The sequence below is a fragment of the Lygodium microphyllum genome, chromosome 8 (genome assembly GCF_053477565.2).
Source record: "Lygodium microphyllum isolate KBCC chromosome 8, Lygodium_microphyllum_v1.1.10, whole genome shotgun sequence".
NCBI classification, from domain to species: Eukaryota; Viridiplantae; Streptophyta; class Polypodiopsida; order Schizaeales; family Lygodiaceae; genus Lygodium; species Lygodium microphyllum.
Window position 1 is genome coordinate 33823407 of NC_141142.1, and position 14246 is coordinate 33837652.

The window sequence follows — 14246 nt, forward strand, 5'->3', positions numbered from 1 at the left end:
TCTTTGAAACAGAACATGTGGTCATGGATGTATCCATCACAAGCCGGATATACTTATCGTTCTTTTCAACATCCAAATACCTGGGCCAGTATGGATAGGATCTACATTTGCCAGAGTGACTCTTTTCTTCCTGTAGTCATTGATATGTGGGTGGAAAGACGACATGTTTTGTCATATCATTACCCTTTGGTCTTGGAAATGAGCCACAGACCTGTTCATGCATTTAAAGCTCTCCTTGCTCGTTTGCCTCTTCGGTTTAATCAATCTTTTCTGTAGCAAAACCAATTTTCAGAAGGTGTTCAACAAACCGATAGCTTCTTTTAGCTCGAGGGTCCTATCTAGAGGGATGGAGGCATGGGCGGTTTTTAGGGATAATGCGCGAGCATTATCCCAACAATATGGTATTCAGCATGCTTCCTCTTTTCGAGCTGAATTGCAGCATGCTCAATCTTTATTGGCTCATTCCTTGTCTCTATGTCAGACTGGGGATTCAATGATGACTTGCTCCCATGCATTGAATGGTGGAAAGGCAGGGTTCAATCTCTTTAGGAAGAGGAATATGCAAAATACAAATTGCTGGCTAGAGCCGAGGCTTTACATGATAATAACTGTCAAACACATCAATTCGTCTGCATCAAAAATATGGCCAGGAAAATATTGTGCGCTTAAAGGATGGGCAAGGTGATATGGTGACTGATCCTGCCTCCATCATTCGGATGACTGTTGACTTTTATAGGTCCTTGTTGAGTCCGCAAGAGATTCTTTCTGATGCTGTTCTCTCTGCTCAAACATATATTTGTGACCTGGTTAGTAATCAGGTCAAACCAGAATGGGTGAACTTAATGGAGGCTGATATTTCAGAAGATGAAGCGGAAGAAGTGCTGTCCCACTTGCCTCAAAGGAAAAGTTCTGGCTGGGACATCTAGGGATGTCCCATTTTCCAGACATGCCACTGGATAGAGGAGGAAGATCAAGATAAGCATGATAAAAATGATACCAGCAGTGACTTAGCATTGAATTCTAGAGGGGAGCAAGAGGAGACACAAAGACCCTACATTCGGGATTGCCCTACTCAGGAGGTATGGAGGAGAGCTCTTAGGATGGTGTTTCATGGCACAACACACTCTATCATTGTGACATGGGGGATGGTTCAAGTGGGTCACAGATAGAGGCCTGGCCTATGAATATGAGGTTGTACAATCAAGTCATGTCTATCTCATTTAGGGGCAGCTCTTGAGCAGGATTGCCATGCCAGGTTTCTCACAGATAAGTGTGGACTCAGGGGCACTGCCATAGATAGGAGCTCATAGCTAGCATCATTGCTTGGTGTATTTGGACAGAAAAATGTGGCCATACTATATAGCTGTTGGACATATCCACTGCCAAGACTCTCTCCAGAATTTGAACACAGATTGTCCATACTCTCCATGGGAGATGGGAGAGGATACAGAGAAGTTCAAAGGCTATGCAAAGGAGGAGGGATGCTTTTCTCAGGACCTCTGATTCTGCCATTTCTTTCATTGTCAGCCACACATGGTCCAGCAATATAGAACTCTTGACTGGTTATTCACTCAGGCCTTGAAATAGGCTTCCCCCTTTGCTGTATATTTTTTGTTTTGGAAGTCCCTTACAGGGCTGTTTTTTAACTTTTCCTTGGGATACTGTGTCCTGAGAGGATCTATTAATAGAATGCTTCTTTTCTCTTGAAGGAAAGTCCTGCTTTACTCCAGAGAATAGTTGGATAAAAAGGCCACCATAATTCAAGAGAGAGGGCTGGTAAAATCTTTCTTGTAAATAACTAGTATCCACTTGATAGTGAGCAGTCTTTAAATATAATACACTGTTTGCTAGAATATTAGGAGCTATATAATGAATCAGAAAGAAGCACTTTGCCCTCTTCCATAACATTATCGCAATGGTTTTGAGACTGTGCAGTCACCTCTGACATGTGAGAACTGTATAGGTCTTTTGCTGTGAGAACCTGCTGATTAAGAGGTGCACAGTTTCACTTTGATCAAGACACATGAGATATATGTAGCCCTTCTTGGTGTCAGAATGCACTGATTGAGAAGGTTGCACGTTTCACTTTGATCAATATTAATCATTGTGTCTAGTCTACGGGGTGTGAAAATCTGTCCACTCTTAGGGTTCTTCAGCGTCACGGACACAAACAAATGTTAGTGGACCAGTAAGCGATCAACCTAAGCTTTAGCAGGTCAGTTTATGAAGAGCTAGCACAAATTTTTGGGCTGCTATTGAAAGCCTAGACAGTGATAAGCATGACCTCTGGCATCTGCCTAACTACCAAATTCTATATAAGTACCACAACTTTTAGAAGCCCAAGAATTGAGAGAATGTTGACTTCTACCAATTGATTTATTTCCTTGTATCTAGAATCTGACCCAAGTCTAAATCAAGGAATATTTGGGGTTATCATTTTATCAAGCCCATGAAACAAAATGCCAACAAACTTGGACTCAACAGCTATACTGCTAATGAGGGATTTCACTGCAATTTCAGCAATCAACATTGGTATGAGAATGAATATATGTTGCATGTTCTCTCTAGTTTGTCTTTTTCAATTAATTTCAGTCATTCATCAGGATCCAGATCATTGTTCATACTCCTTTGGTTCTCTTTGTGTATGATGATTTCTCTTTTCCCATGATCACTGTGATGCATCTATAATTCTGAGTGTGTTAGAATGTTGGTTAACAATACTTTACAGAACACACATGCGAAATCCCCAACTGCACTAATAACAATGGCTCCAGGTTTCTCAACTTATAAAGATATAATTTCAAGTTGTCATATGAATGATTACATGACTGCAGTGACGACAACAATACTCTCTGAGAAATATCTTACTGCAAAATCAAGATTCCCCTGTATATGAGTGCAGTGACAGTGAGAACAGAGGTCTAGTATTTAAGTAAACATATTTGTAACAGAAAACATAAAATGGTAATCTGATACATTATTTTGCTTGTGTGTCTTTAAGTGTCTCATGCACGCACTTACATAATGACCCAAAAGCTTGACTATGGCCTCTAACAGGTAAAACGTTGCAAATGAAGCCTCTATTCGGTTGCGGTGAACAGTCAGAGATGCAGGCTGGCCAGCGAAGTGAGAAGACAGCCAGCTGTAGTTGACCAGGATGACACACCTTATAACATGCGGATAGTTTCGGTGTGTAGAAATCATGTGGCACCACCGCTGAAACTTGAGGCGTGGGACCTCTGGATTGTAGATGGGTTTCATGCGCTGAATTATTCTATTGGTATCTCTTAACAACTTCTGCCTTTCGGTCAAAAGTTTTGAACCTGATATCAAGCCAAACTGGTCTATGAAAACACCAACAAACATCCGCAATATAAAGAACCCTCCAACACATATGAATGCCACAAAGAAGAGGGCATTTAAGGGACTGCTGTTCCTCTCTGGTTGAGTTCCCTCAGGACCGTGGATGTCCATTGCTGGGTACATAAAACTAGTCTGCAGAACCAGCAGATAAAATGAGGTTTTCCTTCTTCACCAAAAAAAAAAAAAAAAGGTTTAGCATTCCATAATATGTACATAAAGAAAAATGTTCTGCTTAATTGGATGAAAGAAACGTTCACCAGATTTCAGTCAGTTCAACGATGACATTATAGTGGGATTCTAGATGGACAGGTGGAAGTGTCATATGTAGCATTCAAAACATGACAAGGAAGTATCTGCTAGTAAAACTGCTCCTTTTTTCAAGGAGGAGAAAAAAATCAGATCAGGAAAAAGACCTTACCAAGGTAAAGATACTGCTGCATTATACATGCTACATAAAAAAGGGTTGAAATCCCTCAAACCAGAAATAGAACATCCTTAAACATTAAGCACCCAAAACAGAAAGAAGTATGTAAACCATAACACCTATGTTTGGAAACCTTGAAATGACATGAAATGCCATTTCTATCTACAAGTTATCTAAGGAAATGTATCCTAGTTTATGGTATGTCTCATCATGAATAAATGAAGAAAAACTTAGACCTAGGGAAAAACAAAGATGATGCCATCAATGTGTCAAGAGCTTTTGGCTCTCCTAAAATCTACAAGATCGATTATAGGGTTATGTAAGAGGGATACCAACTTCCCTATGATAGAGGCACTCCTTGAGAATGTCTAATGGTGGTGAGAGAAGATAGCTTAGATGCACTGTCTTATGTAGGCCTATATATCCATTACTACTTCTATGTTTGTGATCTTCCAAAATGTAAAGTCTCAGGCGTTTCTGGTCAGTAACATGACAGTGGACCAACTTCCTGCTAGACATGGCAATGTTAGCAGGCCTCATATCTCATAGTAGTTAGGGCACCTACATATGCTATGTTCTTCTGCCTCAATATCCTGTATTTCTATGCCTCTCCAGAGTATCTCCTTGTTTGAACTCAGAGCCTCTGCCAAGAGGTTTGAATCTGGCCTCTTCATTCAGCATCGGGCATCCATGGGCATGTGGCCCGTGTCCGTGGATTAGTGTTATGGTAAATCTCTTCTATGATGTCAGCTGACCTGGTTCTTCCAGTTATTTCTGCTCCCTTTCGCTCTACTCCAGCTGCTCTTTTTGTGTGATTTATTAGTACTATTCATGTAATAGGTTGTTCTGATAGCCTGCAGGCCTCATGTACATATTTCTAGTGAGAGAGTTTATGTATGTTAGCTCTATGCTGACCTGATGCTTTGTCGTAAATATTTACTACTTAATACAATCTTCACGAGAGAGAGAGAGAGAGAGAGAGAGAGAGAGAGAGAGAGAGAGAGAGTATATTAACGTCTCTAAAAGGCCAATGTGGCCTATGAGACCAAAGCAGTACATACAATGATGGTGTGTTTCTCATCTAGAACGAGAAAAAAGATGAAAAACATGCCTATAAGACTGAAAAGGAAATGAAATAGTGACCCATAAAAGGGAAACATGTCAGTGATCTGAAAGTGAGAGTAGAGAAAGGAAAACTCTCCATCAATGATATGTCTGTTCTCTAGGGAGGTGTATCTCTGCATAGCTGAGGCGTCTTGGCATCTGTCTCCTGTGGCGCTCAATGATGGCTTTAATTTGTCTGTGGTGTGGATGTCTAGGCCTTCATCCAGGTGGACGTGGGCGCCTAGACCGGCTAAGTGCCACTGCTCTATCCAAAGGGACACCTACGGAAGATGAGGTCCAATGATGATGTACTCCTGTAGGCTGTGTGGCAGTAGTAGTGGTATCTGCCATACTCTGTCGTGTATCCATGAAAAAGTCAGTGACTGCTCTCTGTCTATGTGAGCCGAGCTGTGGGGGCCTCCTACTCCGTAGAATTGTTGCTCTGCGCCTCTGGAGCTCCAAGAGGAAAAATCCCAAGCATCTCTGATCCTCATACTGCATGATCCGTCTCAGGGGTCCAAAACCCTCTCGAAACAGACAGTGGTATCTACCTCGTATGTCGTAATATACAGTGCATCGGCAGATGTAGTGTTCCTCTGTCTCTGGCTCTCTGTCGCATAGTGGGCATATGCATTCTTCTGTCTGTATACCCTCCCATTTGCCTGTCTCAATCCTCAGGTGGTGGGATGAGGTGCGGATCTGACCAATAACTATGCGTAGTCCATGAGGCAACTGTGTGTCCATGTAATTGGGTCGGGTGATGAAACCATCCTCAGATACCTGGAGGAAGTGGGTCTGGTAGTGTGCCATCCTCGTGCCATGGGGCGAGGGGGGTCGGATCCAGGTCTTCTCCGTATCTAACTTCAGTATGTCTGCTCTGATCACATGGTTTAGCTCTGATCGGCTTAGGTCAAATGTAGGGCAATCCAGGCTATAGTCAAAGGGGGGTAGTCTGTCAATCTGCAGACCATGTAGACGCATCCATGTACTCATCTGAGCATACCAACAGTGTCTGTCACCGTCTGTTGCTAGTTGTCTAGAAGAGGCCAGGGCTAGCCGTGGGTATCTATCTTGGGGGAGCTCCCATAGTCTATGTATGAAAGTCACTGCCTGAACCAAGGCCTCAGCCACCATGGGTGATGCCCCCAACTCAGCTCTGATAATCTCATGTGGGGTCGAGCTCTCCGCTCGTATCATGCGTGAGATCATCATGACCAGTGGTCTTTCCATATGCTCCCATCCATCATAGTATTCCTTCTCTGGTCCATCCTGGTCTCCCAAAGGCTGTCTCCTCGTGTGAAACAGACTCGGACCCCAAATAGCTGCCCCATATAGGAGTGTGGGTGTAACCAAGGTGTCAAAAAGCCACAGTTTGGTGCGCGGCTCATGAAATTGTATGTGAGCACATTGCCTCTCCAATGCCCCTAAGGCTGCATATGCTTTTGCCAAACGAGCCTCTGATGTCTCTCTCCAAGAGAACTGTGGTCCCTTCAATGTGACCCCCAAATAAACATACTGCCTAACCATCTCCACTGGCTCTCCGTCAAAAGTAAACTGGTGCTCAGCTCTTGTCACCCAAGCAGCTGAAGTGTTAAATACCATAACTTTAGTTTTCCCAAGGTTCACCTTAAGATCTCTATCTCTGCAAAAAGCTGATAATGCATCCAAGTGTCTATTTAGTCCCTCAGGTGAGTCAGATATAAGTACAATATCATCGGCATAAAGCAGTAACGGTATCAACACTCCAGCTAGGTTGGCTCCGGCCCCACCCGTCCTATCCACATATTCTGAAATTTCATCTATATACAGCCCAAAAAGTGTCGGTGAAAGTGGACAGCCTTGTTTCACCCCAATGGTGCTATTGACTGTATCTGAGATGCCCTTAGGTGTTCGTACTCTGCCTGTCACTGTCTCATATAGGGCATAGATACTCCATTGTATCTCTACGGGCACATCAATGTTTTGCATTCTTTTCATGAGTCTAGCACGTGGCACTGTGTCAAAGGCCTTGCGAAAGTCCACACAACAGCAATAGATCTTTTTCTTGAATGCCTTGCCTTCTTCAATGATTGCCCTCAACGTAAAGATATGGTCTAGAGTTGTATATCCCCTCCTGAAGCCAGCCTAGCTTTTTGACCTCAGGCCATGCATCTCGGCCCATTCGCTCAACGCTTGTTCCACGATAGAGCCATATATCTTGGCCAGCATGTGTCTAATCATGATAGTTCGGTAGTTACTAGGTAGCGCGGGGTCTCCACTCTTAAAGAGCGGCACAATAATATGGTCTGACCAACAGGTTGGAAATCCCTCACAAACTGCCCTATTAAAGATGTGAGCCAACGTTGGTGCCAGAATATCACAGGCATGCGTGAAGTGTTCAGCCACTAAACCCTCATGGTCTTGGGCTCTTCCATTTTTCAGCTTCCATATGGCATTCCTCACTTTTTTTTCTGTGAAAAATCTGCAATTTGCTGGTCTTGAGGTTGAGGGGAGTGGCATAGGCTCTTGGCCAGGGATATCATAGAGTGTGCAAGCATATCCATGCCAATCATCAGGTCTAGTAATTTGTAGGGGTGGCTGGCTCTCATGCATCTTTTTCCATGCTCTCTTGCTGTCCTGCCCCAAGAACATGGAATACATTTATGTTTCTAGTCTGCTCAGGTATTCCTGCTTCTTTTTGCGTACCAACCGTCTGAAGAGTGTTCGAGCATGCTTATGGGTGCATATACCAAGTGCCAGCTCTCGCTGAAAACGTGCTCATGTCTCTCTGCACTCATCATCATACCAGCCATTCTGTGGAGCATTACCTCGTGGAGGTTTATCTGACGGTGTAGTGTGTGGGAAAGCGTATGCTGCTGAAGTGTGTATTATCTCGGCCAAGCCAACTGTCCTGTAAACTCATCCAGAGAGGCCTGTGTGTCTAGCTCCCTCAATGCATCTCGCACAGTAATGCTGTATATGTGTGAGGTCGCTTCCACAAAATCATAGCGTGGTAATTTTGGTATATGTGACTGTGCTTCATGTATATGCCCATATTGCATTGTGAAGGCTAGAATAGCATGGTCTGCTACTAATCCAATTGGTCTGTCTGAGATTTCAAAACTTTTTATGTCAGGTAGCAAGTTGGGTGATCCAATCAAATAGTCCACTGTGCTTGACCCCTTCTTGTTATTCCAACATGTGAAGCCATTAGATCTTGGCCACTGTGGTAGCCCGTTAAGGATGGCCAAACCATGTGCACTTCCCAGTGCCAGTAGGTGTGTTCCATATTCTGTTATCTCTCTATCTTGGGCTGATCTAACTAATCCCACTTCATCTAATGCAATACCTCTGAACATCTCATCACTAGTGTCAAAGAAAGCAGATTGGTTGTTTCCTGTGCGTGCATTAAAGTCTCTTGCTAGTAGAACATCCCCAATTCTCATGTATCCCATTATGTCCTCATATAGTGGTGTATACGGGGATGCCTCTTTAGGGGCAAACTTAGAGTATGCAGGGGGAAAATAGCATATGGCAATATACATGTCGCGAGTTCTGCTTGTACGTAACCTGATCCACATGTATCTTGCCTCTACATCTCTATGTACCACTTGGACTGTATCTCGGAGCTCTTCTCTAAATAGAATTGCCACACCTCCTGATCCCCTCGTCCCTCCAGGCCGTCTAGGCTGAGGGCGATATACACTTTCCCATCTATATCCATATACATCAGGTAAACGGCTGTCTTTACATTGATGTGTCTCAGTATACATAGCAATGTCTATACCTTTGAAAGTATCCTCAAAATAACCTACATTTGTCTTAAGGGAGCCATTGCAATTCCACAGTGTGAACTTCAGGGTCTCATAGGCCGCGCACCGTCATGCCGTCCTTTTCTCTATGATGATGACTCTTCCATCTCTGTATACAGCCCATTTACCTGCTTTCCGTGCCTCTAGAACACGTGGCATATTTTCCCTCCTGTGGGCTAACTGGGCTGGGGTGAGGTCTTCATCTAGGTAGATCTTTTCTCCTTTGAGAGCGATCCTCTTAGAGAGGAAGGCTCTCTTCTTTTCCAAGTCTCCAAACTTCAAGATGAGGACTTTTGTTTTTGTGTCAGCCTTCCCGACTCGCCAAGCCCCAATGATGGGTACATTTGTAGCTCCAATTTTGGTGGCAAGAGCTGTAGCATCTTCAATTGGGGAGCTTTTCTTGTCTAGTCCAACCACTCTTACGTGGAGTGCGCGTACCCGCCTTTTTGCCTCTTCTTCCAAGGTGGCATTCATGACTTCCACTTTGTTGCCATGCATTCCTTTGTTCTTTTTTGCCACATCTATCCATTCTGCATTTTCTTTGACGGTATTCTCAACATTCTCCATTTTCTTTTGGGTGCCTTCCACCACACTTGCATAGGTGTGCATGTCCTTTTTTAAAACATCCATTTCTTTTTGTAGTTCCGGTGTGGTTTGTTTCCTTTTGTGTGTCCAGTTTCTTTTTGCATTCGTCTAGTTCTTCTTGTAGATTAGAGATCAATGAGTCTTTCTCTGCCATGCGTGCATCCAAAGTTTGTTGCATCTCCTTTTTTAGTTCTTCCATCATTTCAACTCGAACCTGCTCTTGTATGTCCTTTTCCATTTCCTTCCTCATGGTACGTATTTCAGCACGGAGTATGGTCAACATCTCCTCATATAGTATTTCATTAATTTTGCGGGATGTCTTCCCATATCTACTCGACCCTGGAGAGACATTCCAATCTCGGGTTTTACGCCCATAGGTTTTGTATCTCGTGTTCTTTGGCGGTGTATGAAACATTGTCTCCATGGTTGGTTTTGTGATTCCTTCATTGTCAGTTTCTTCCATCGTAATTATAGTATGCACTATAGCATAAAACTGTTTACAGTCTGGGTAAAGTAGTAAACCAGTGACGTAAACTATCACTCTAGCATGAACTAGAGACAGTATATCATAGACTGTCAATGTGACTGCATCATAAGATATGACTGTAGCATGAGATGTTAATGTGCGTCAGTCTGAGATCACGCAGGTTTCCAGTCCACACAGCATGCAAGGTTCACATCAGTCTGAGTACATCTGCAATCTCAGTGCATTCACAGCGTCTGCATTCATGTCAGTCTAAGAGAGTGTCTGCAATCTGGGAGAGTGTATGCATACGTCACTGCTGCCACGATACATTCACAGTGTCTGCATTCATGTCAGTTTGCATTCATGTCAGTCTGAGAGAGTGTCTGCAATCTGAGAGAGTGTCTGCATTCGTCACTGCTGCCACAGTACATTCACAGTGCCTGCATTTATGTCAGTCTGAGAGAGTAAGTGCAATCTGAGAGTGTCTGCATTCGTCACTGCTGCCACAGTACATTCACCCAGGACACAGCAGACAAGCCAGCATTCATGTCATTCTAAGTACATTCGTGTCCTGCAGGACAGTGGTTGTCTCCCTGTGCAGAGACGTGACCTTGCAGAGCAGCTCCTTCGGGTCAGCACTCACGACAGTCTCGCCAGACTATTGTCACTACCGTTGCTCCCACTAGACTACCGCCTCTTGTAAGACAGAGACATGACAGTCACGTCAGCTCTTATCACTCGCGCCAAACACGTCCGTCACGCCAGCATCCCGTCGCTCACGCCAGACACGTCCATCACACCAGGTATGCCTCGTCACGCCAGCATCACAATAGGTACGTCCATCACGCCAGACACGTCCGTCACGCTAGACGCGACTCTTCACGCCAGCATCGCGTCGCTCACGCCAGCATCTCGTCACGCCAGAGAGAGAGAGAGATACGACGTAGACTCCCTCCGTCACGCCAGCATCCCGTCGTCACACCAGCATCCCGTCACACCTTCAGCTCACGCCAGAGAGAGAGAGAGAGAGAGAGAGAGAGAGAGAGAGAGAGAGAGAGAGATTTACGAAGAGAGGGAGAGAGAGAGAATGGAGGTCACGTCGCCTGTCGCGCCGCCATAGCCTGTCTGTTCCACGTCGTCGCCTGCAGCCGCCGCCTCGCCTTCGTCCGTAGGGCCGTCGTCCGTTGCCCGCCGCCCGCAGGCCTGTCGCCTGTCGCCTGTCGCCCGCCCCTGACGATCCGTCGGCCGCAGCTCCCTGGCGCCCAGTCGCGTATCTCTCATGCCCCGTCGGACGTGACTAAGTCCCCCGCCCCGCTGCTGGTCGGCCCTTCGTCAGCGGTCCCCGCCCTGCTGTCGCCCGCCTGAGTGGCGGGCTCTGCACCAGCGCCTTGCTCGTCTGCCCTCTGCGTTTAGGGCTTCTGCTGGCGAGGCCTCTGCCCTGCGCCCTCGATCATCCCGCCCTGCCGACGACTGCCAGACCTGTGTTCCACCCTCAGGTCTGCCGCCCTATCCACAGTAGCCTACCCCTGACGCCAGGAGCCCAGCTCCTGCGAAAACCCTAAACCTGACCTTCGTCAGTTAGGCAGCGTCCGGGATCGCGTGCCCTCTGCTTTGTACTCAGAAAGAGACAGCGAGAGAGAGAGTGCCGGTCAGGCCTTCTGTGAGATCAGTTCGTCATACACGATGGCTGGTTTGGATCTGGATTTCCTAGATCAAACGGTGGCAGCACTTGGCCCGGACTCGGATGCTGAAGAACCCGAGGATATGGTTCCGTGTATTGAAGAATTGCCCCCAGGTCCTGACATCTAGCCTGCGGGCAAACGTACCAAGCACACCCCGGAAGAGATAGGCGTTTCTCCGGATCGTTCCTATGCGCAGGTCGCTTCGGATCCGGTGGACTCTCAGGAGGTGGACTGGGAGCATCTGTTGGAATTTGCCAACACTCTGCTTGGTGAATATGTTCAACATAACCAGGAAGCCTTCTCTGCCTCTGCTCCAGACGATGTTCTGGAAGCTACCGTCGAGCCAAAAACTGTCCTACGCTCCTTTTCGGTATTTTATGATCGCATGGTGATACTCTTCTTCACTGGTCACATCCCGCTGCTTTCCCGTATTCGCCAATGGCTGCAGAGTCTGCTACAAGGGGAATGTGTTGAAGAGATTTTTGTTGGATCCCGAGGTTTTTTTGAGGTCCTTTTGAAAACAAAGATGCACCGTGCTGCGCTTCTGTCTAAACTGCCTTTGTTTTTTGATCGTCGGTTGGTACATGTGGTTCCATGGGGCCCGATGGCAGACTTCCAGCGCCTCCTGCAACGTGAATGCCCTGTGTGGGTAGAAGTGGAAAATTGTCCGGCTGTTTATTGGCCACTATTAAAGGACGCTATGGCCGCTGTGGGCACGGTTCTGGTCCCTCCCAGTCTCAGGGCGGTGAATCGCAACTGCTTGTGCATGTTATGGGATACCGCACGGAAACGGCCTGCATGGTTACGCCTCAATTGCTCTGGAATGCATCCGTTACACTTTCGTTTGAAATGGGGCAATTTTGCTGGCCATTGTTTTTCCTGTGGACAGTTGGGGCACTTTATGGCTGAATGCCCCGAGCAACAACACGTTTCGGATGCAGCTCATGTTGCTCCGCCCATGGAAGATATGGTGTGCGATGCCCAGTCGCTGGATCCTACCCACCCACCCCAAGTTTTGGCCAAAGGTAAACAACAGGTTTCGGGACAGGATTCCCGTGCTACTGATTGGGTTGAAGTCCGTGCCAAAAAAGGCAACAGGATTGGTGCAGGCATGGACAGTACTGGGCCTACTACTTCACACGATTCCATGCGAACATATATGCGCAAGAAGGAAATGATGTCGTCCGAGCGTTCTGCTCCTGCTATGGTTTCTTCAGTTCCCCGTCATCAGCCCGCCAGAAAAATGTATTCGGATCGTCTCAAGGGTCCACCTGCACAGCTGGCTTTTGATACCAGAGGCAACGTCATTATTCCGTGGGACCGTCGTTACCCACGTTCCAACCCCAAGCAAGCAGATATGCCGTCAACTTCCAAATCTGGCCCTCAGAACTCTTTTGCGGTGTTGGCAGATTTCTTGGACGAGGGAGTCCTCGACATTCTCGCCGACAAAGTCAAATTGAGGCAAGCTGTGCCTCGTACCTAAGTGTGTTTTGTATACACATGAAAATAGCCACGTGGAACGTGCGAGGAATTTGTTCTCGTCACAAGCAACATGCCATGTGGACTGCATTGTATGAGAATCAGTGGGATGTCCTGTGTGCTGTTGAGCACAAGAGTCACAGTGACGCCGGTAAAGTGGTGGATTGCCATGGCTTTCGTTTGTTCTATGCAGGAACACAGGCTAGGCATTATTCGGGTGTGCTCATGATTGTACATGCCAAATATCAGCCTGTTCTTATTAAAAATGATGTTCATGGCCGATTTTTGGTGATTGAAATTTTATTCGAAGGGGAAATCCTATGGTTACTTGGCCTCTATGCTCCGAATGATTCGCTATCTCGCCGGGAGCTTTGGCAGACTTTGCAGACCTCCTTGTCACTTGGCAAACGCGGCTTCTTCATGGGGGATTTCAATATGTGTGTTGATTCTTCCCAGTCTACATCGGAGCACTCGGTCATGGATGCACCGGAAAGTCGTATGTGGCACGACTTGGCTCTTGCTGTTCTTAAGCAAGATCTTTGGTCCTGGCTACACCCGTCTTCTCCAGGCTTTACTTTCCATTCGGCCCAGTATGCCACAACATGGTCGCGGTTGGACCGCATATATATCATGCATAATGATGATTTTCTGCCTGAGATGCTCGAAATAAAAGTGTTGCCGCAATATGTCTTGTCGGACCATTTCCCTCTGCAGTTCGAGTTGCTTGCACAACCCATTGCCCCCTTCAAGCAATTTCTGGAGAGACTCCCTTTGCGTTTCAACTCCTCTTACTTAAAGCATACAATTTTTCAGGGCTATATGCAGCAATTGCTTGACAGATTCTCCTTGGACTTTTCCTCTCAGGGCACTGCGTCATTTGACCGATTGCTCTCTAATGTGCAGCGGGTTGCTCGGCAATATGGGATCTATCATGCCTCTCTTTGTCGGCGCCGTAGACAGGCAGCAGAGGACCTGCTGCTTTTGGTTCGCTCCTTGCTGATGGACACTCCGGATGATGCATTTCTGCTTACACTGGCCCTGCGGGTGGCCGATCTTGTTAAAGAATTCCAATTAAAATCATATCAGCAGGCCAAATTGCAACATCTAACAGAGACTTTGCAAGATAGTGCATGTCAGACCCATAAGTTCTTTCGAGCTCTCCATGCCTCTCCTGCTCGAGAGAATTTTACCAGACTCGAGGATGCACAAGGCCACCTTATCCTGGATCCACAGACTATTGTGCATATGTGCAGCAATTATTTTCGTGACCTTCTCGGTTCCGCTTCTCTTCCTTCAGCCCAAATTACTCAGGCCCGTTCGGTCTTCTATGACCTGGTCCGCAATCAGCTACC

General features: G+C 46.2%; 1 protein-coding gene and 1 pseudogene across 3 annotated transcripts in view; both read right to left on the reverse strand.

Moving 5' to 3' along the window:
- LOC148032134 (uncharacterized) overlaps positions 1-14246 on the reverse strand; it is a 306148-nt gene that overhangs the window by 135546 nt on the left and 156356 nt on the right. For 2 of the 3 annotated variants that reach the window (XM_087682765.1, XM_087682766.1), the window contains exon 20: positions 3022-3495. In XM_087682765.1, the coding sequence (XP_087538891.1) occupies positions 3022-3495 (474 nt within the window). The remainder of the gene's footprint in view (positions 1-3021; positions 3496-14246) is intronic. The other variant, XM_087682767.1, reaches the window with a different exon arrangement.
- LOC148032135 (uncharacterized) lies at positions 4991-6868 on the reverse strand (annotated as a pseudogene).